This window comes from Dasypus novemcinctus, chromosome 30 (assembly GCF_030445035.2).
Source record: "Dasypus novemcinctus isolate mDasNov1 chromosome 30, mDasNov1.1.hap2, whole genome shotgun sequence".
NCBI lineage: Eukaryota > Metazoa > Chordata > Mammalia > Cingulata > Dasypodidae > Dasypus > Dasypus novemcinctus.
In genome coordinates this window covers 5,683,729-5,689,638 of record NC_080702.1, presented here as the reverse complement: position 1 = coordinate 5,689,638, position 5,910 = coordinate 5,683,729, and the positions used below count along the sequence as shown (strand labels likewise).

The 5,910-nt window shown below is 39.4% G+C and overlaps 1 protein-coding gene across 1 annotated transcript; it reads right to left on the bottom strand.

Annotated features, from left to right (window-relative positions):
- Positions 1-335: 335 nt before the first annotated feature.
- On the bottom strand, positions 336-1,233 carry LOC131276700 (acidic leucine-rich nuclear phosphoprotein 32 family member B). The gene has a single exon (XM_058290228.2). It carries the CDS (start codon positions 1,139-1,141, stop codon positions 362-364), a length of 780 nt encoding a protein of 259 aa, XP_058146211.1. The 5' UTR covers positions 1,142-1,233; the 3' UTR covers positions 336-361.
- Positions 1,234-5,910: the final 4,677 nt, after the last annotated feature.

The window sequence follows — 5,910 nt, the reverse complement described above, 5'->3', positions numbered from 1 at the left end:
CAAAGCTTCTTTTGTTGTACAGAAAGTAAAATGCTGTTACAACCTCAGTGTAGCTGGTAGCCATGGGTGGTTAGGAATCACCGGCACAGCTAGCCATGCTACAGCAAGTCTTACACAAAAACCTAACAACGCTTATAATTTTGTTGGGGTGAGGTCCCCCAGCTTGGTGGTAGATTTCCCAGAGGGACTAAATGGAGGAAGGCGGAATGTCACAGGAACTATTCTTTGGCTCTTTGGGTGGGTGGGTTTCCTGGGGCTTGTATCACAGCTACCTTTTTTTTTTTTTTTTAAACAGCTACCGAATCCAAAGGAGCAGTCCAACCAATACTGAACAGTTCTTTTTCACGGTTTATTTGGGGTCTTAATCATCTTCTCCTTCATCGTCTGTTTCTCTCTTCCTCTTTTCGCCCTTCCCACTTTCTTCCTCGTCTTCATCCTCATCCTCATCGTCGTCGTCTTCTTCTTCATCAACTTCTCCATCGTGTCCAAACTCCTCTTCCTCCCCACTGACTTCATCTTCATCTTCCTCCCCTTCCACATCTTCATCTTCATCTTCATCCTCTTCATCATCAAACTCTTCATCTTCACCATCCTCGTCCTCTTCATCCTCCTCATCTTCTCCCTCTTCGTCCTCCTCCTCCTCGTCCACACCGTCCACCTCGGCATCGGAGTCGGGGGCTTCCCGGTCCTCTCGGTCGTAGCCATCCAGGTAGGTCAGCTGGGGCAGGAGCCTGAAGACGCTCTCGCGGTAGTCGTTAAGGTTGGTGACCTCGCAGTTGAACAGATCCAGGCTCTTCAGACAATCCAACTTTTTCAAAGGTTCCAAGGTGCTGATATCTTTCAGTTTATTTCCACTTAAGTTTAGATGTGTGAGATTCGGAAGTTTTTCTGCTAACATGTCCAGACCTCCAAAGATTCTATTGTCACTGAGCTCAAGCTTTTTCAATTTAGGTAGTTTGGGGAGATTTGAAACTGAAATCAAGCCTACATTTATTAAACTGAGGAACTCTAAGTTCACAAATTCAGCTGTTAAGCCCTCAATTTTCCCATCATTTGATTTGCAATTGTCCAGAACAAGTTCTCGAACCGCCGCCGGGGTCCGGTTCCTCAGCTCCAGGTGGATCCTCCTCTTCATGTCCATGGCTCCCTCTTCCCCCCTCTTCAAACTTAACTTTCCGCGGCGGGGGCGGAGGGGGGAGAGGCGGCCCGGCCGGCGCGGCGGGGTCGTCGGGGCGGGGGCTCTCCCATCAATTATTGATATCCATTTTTATTCCACTATTATCATCGAAGGTGCTTTGTATAATTTCAAACTTATAAAATTTATTCAGAGCTATTTTGTGCCCAACATGTGTTGTACTCTGAAGAAAGATCCATGAGTACTTGCAAATAATTTTTAACCTGCTCATTTGGGGTGGAATGTTCTGTATTTCTGTCTGGTCCAGCTCATTTATCACATTGTTCAAGTTCCCTGTTTCTTTGTTGATATTCTGTCTAGTTGTTCTATTGATGTGAGTGGCATGTTGAAATCTCCAAGTATTATTGTACAGATGTCTATTTCTCCTTTCTGTTTTACTAGAGTTTACCTCATGTATTTTGAGGAACGTAGGTTAGGTGCATAGATACTTATGAGTGTTACTCCTTCTTGTTGGATTGTCCCTTTTATTAATTTATAATGGTCTTTTGCATCTCTTATCGCCTTTTTAAATGTAAAATCTGTTTTGTCTGATATCAGTATAGCTACCCCTGTTCTCTTTTGGTTACTGTTTGTGTGAAACATCTTTTTCCAACCTTTCAGTCTATTTGTATCCTTAATCTAAAGTGAGTCTCTGCAGACAGCATGTGGAATGCACTTGATTTTTTACCCATTCTGTCAGCCTGTGTCTTTTGATTGATGAGTATAATCCACTAACATTCAATGTTATTACTGTGAAGGGATTATTCAACAATTTTTATCCTTTGGCTTTCATATGTCATATCTTACTTTTGTCTGTCTTTTTACCCTTTTGGTTACCCTTTTAGATAGTCTTCACTTCTGCACTCTCCTCCAAGCCTCTGTCTCATCTTATCATTCCTGGCTGCAGAACTCCCTTTAGTGTTTCCCATAGAGTTAGATTATTGTTTACAAATCTCTTAGTTTCTGTTTATCTGTGAATATTTTAAACTCACCATGCTATTTGAAGGACAGTTTTGCCAGATAATGAATTCTTGGCTGGCAGTTTTTCTCTTTCATTATCTTAATTATATCATACCACTGCCTTCTTACCTCCATGATTTCTGAAGAGATATCCCCACAAAGTCTTACTGGACTTACTGGACCTTGTATGTGATGTTTTGCTTATCCCTTGCTACTTTTGGAATTCTCTTTTTATCTTTTGCCATTTGGCATTCTGACTATTTTCTGCCTTGGTGTAGCTCTATTTGGGTTTATTCTAATTGGAGTACTCTGTGCGCCCTGGACACATATATACATATGTCTTTCAGGAGACTTTTGAAATTTTCAGCCATTATTTCCTCAAATATTCTTTCTGCCCCTTTTCTCTTTTTTCTTTCTGGAACTCCTATGAGGTATGTTAGGAACACTTCCTATTATCATTTAACTCCTTAAGCTCAAATTTTTCCAGTCTTTTCTCTCTCTGTTTGTCTTCTGTTCAATTTATGCTGGTCTTTCCTATACATAGTTGATGCTTTTCTCTATGATTTCAAATCTGCTGCTTTGTGCCTCTATTGTATATTTAATCTCACTTATTTTATCTTTATTCCCATAAGCTCTCCTATATTTCTATCCAAGGCTACAAAAAAAATTTTTTTTTTTGCACTCATCCAGTGTTTTCAAAATGTCTTTTATTTCTTTAGCCATGTTGTCCTTCAACTCTATGATTTGATTTAGGATATTTGTATGAAACTCATTGATGAGTTGTTTCAAGTCCTGCATGTCATCTGGAGCTTTGCTTTGTTCCTTTGCTTTAGTCATATCTTCCTTTTTCTTAGTATTGCTTGTAATGTTTTGCTGATGATTAGGAATCTGATTATGATGCTGAGTTTACTCTGATGTTCAGTTTCTCTCTTGCCAAGAGATTTACTGTTAAGTAGCTGTATGCTCCCACTGTTCTTTGATTCTTGGTTCAAATTCTTCTAGATATTTAGGACTACCTCTATTTCACTGCTCAAACCAGGGCTAAGGACTCAGTAATGGTGTGCAGGTCAGTTGCCAAGGGCCTTGGAGGGCGGCCTGTAAAAGCTGATTGCCTCCTTTATGTTCTTAGTATTATTTTTCCCTCATTTTCATGCACTTTTCTGGTCTTTCAGCAGATGGCGCTCTTTGGCAGACCTCTTAGTTTAGACCCCAGATGCTAGGGTGAATGCATTCATTGAACCCCCCCAGGGCTGACCTTGCAGAAACAATATTATCAGGGCAGGTGAAGCTTTGCAAAAAAAAGTTTATCATAAGTTTTGCTCCTCCCTTGGCTGGCCTGTCCCTATGCCTGCTCAGCAACCAGCCCAGGGCAGTACAGGTGTTGGAGAAGACAAACTATCTTTAGCTCCCTGCTAGCTCCAGGGACAATTTCATGGCCCCACTGGTCTAAAAGTGTGTAATCCCTGGGATGAAGTACACCAAGTTCACTGACCAACATCGGAATTTTCTATAAACTGTGTCCCTCCATCTCCACTTACTTGGGGAAGAGGAGCCCTGCAACCCCCTCAGTCTGCTGTTTGCTCCGTGGGTGGGGGGTATGTGTACCAGCAGCTGCTGCTAAAGCTTTACTCTTGGGATTTTTCCAGCCAGCTGAGACTCCTTTCCTTTGCCCCTCTCTCTTCTGTGTTCACCTTCCCCTGGTTTCCTGAGTCCTAAAGCTGCCCTGCAGAGAGTCCTCTAGACATTTTTCTGGAAGAGAAGGGATTCCTCTGCCACTCTAACTCTCCATTTCACTTGGGATTTTAAGCATTCTCAGATTAACACATCAAAACTAAAATCACAAGCTCTCTAAGTTTCTGCTTGCTATTCACTCTTTCTGATATCAGAATAAGGAAAACATTCATCTGTCACCTGTGACAGCATGTTTAACCTATTCCTCCCTCTCACTTGTTGTATGTAACCTCTCCACAATAAGGTCATTTTTTTCTTTTTAGTTATGTCTCTAATATATCCACTTCTTTCCAGTTTGTTTCAAACACCTGTCATGTGGACTACTAGAGAGAGATAATTAATTAAATAATTAATCAAGCATACCCTTTATTCTTTCACACATTACCAGGTCCACATAATTTTAATACATCATGGAACTTCCCTTGTCTTATTTTCTTCTTTACAAACTGGGTTCATTCATTTATTATTATTTTTTAAAGATTTTTTTATTTCTTAACCCACACCCTTGTTTTTTTGTACTTGTACTCTGCTCTGTTTCTACTCATTGTGTGCTCTCTGTGTCTGCTCATCTTTTAGGAGGCCCTGGTTCCTGAACCCAGGACCTCACATGTTGGAGGGAGGTTCCCAATCACTTGAGCCACATCTGCTCCATGCTTGTTGTGTCTCTCCCTGTGTCTCCTTGTTACACCTCCTTGTTCCTTTATCTCATTGTATAAGCTCAGTTTGCCAGCCCATTGCATCAGCTTGCTTTCCTGCTGGTCTTCTTTAGAATGCACTGGGAACCAAACCCAGGACACCCAGATGGGAAGCAGGTGCCCAACTGCTTGAGCCACATCCGTTCCTCCTGGGTTCATTTATTATCGATGCACTGATGATACATATGTGAACAAATGGTAACCATGTCTTAACAAAGCTACAAGCTAATGACCTAGCTAAGTTTATTGGTAGATTTTTACTGTATGGTTATATTTATTATGAAAAAAATGAAAGTCAACAATAAGGGAAAATTCTCTCATTTCAACAAATTGTCAGATATCTACCTTATTCTAACTAAAGATTGTTACATGTGATTTTAATTTTATTTTGATATTTGGTACTGAATTGACATTGACATTAGAGAAAGAAACATTACCTAAACAGTAAGCCTCATTTTGAAGGAGGAAAGAATTGTTTCTATTTGCTAATGACAAATATATTAATGTATGAATATGAACGGAAAAAACGTACAGGTGAGTTTTAAAGAGGTTGCCAGCTTATAGGATCCAAACGGTTTTTAGGTGGTATGATACATTTTAAGGGTAGGGACTAAATTTCCTTAAAAGTTATTAGAAGTGTCAGAGGATATATTCACACAATAAAGCAAGACATGGTTAGAAATGGAATGCTATCCCTTGTACTGAGGAAGTCACAAAAGTTTCTGAATTCCCAGTAAACTGAGAAATGGGAAAGCAAAAAAGATTTTTTCCCTTAAAATGCAGATTTTAGAAATTGCCAATAAGTATGAATAGATGATTATGGAACCATGTGAGAATAGAAATTCTATTTCAAATAACTCAATTTTTACAACTGAGATACTTTAATATAAGGAAAGAGGAATAGGAATAGAATTATTCATTTAACAACTGCTAAGAAATATAAAATGTACATTATAAAATAGTGAGAACAACACACAGTACTAGAATGCCTGACGTTTGCTGTTCAATTAAAATTCAGTCAGTAGCTTACTTGATATCCTGGGTCAGTTACTCAAGAGATTTATGCAAGAGACTACTTCTCTATAGACCACTCAATGATAATCTTTTTCTACTGCCTCATACAGACATTATCAAGGAATAATCAGAATGAATTTAATTTGCAAGTGATTACAAGCATGCCAGGTTAATTTACTGATATCTTACGGCAAGATGGAAGGTTTCTTTTTTTTCCCCCATGGCCATGTCCCAGGATCCTCTATTATGGACATTTTTTTTTTAATTTTCTTATTTTTTATTGACTTTGTAATAATATTACATTAAAAATATATATGTGAGGTCCCATTCAACCCC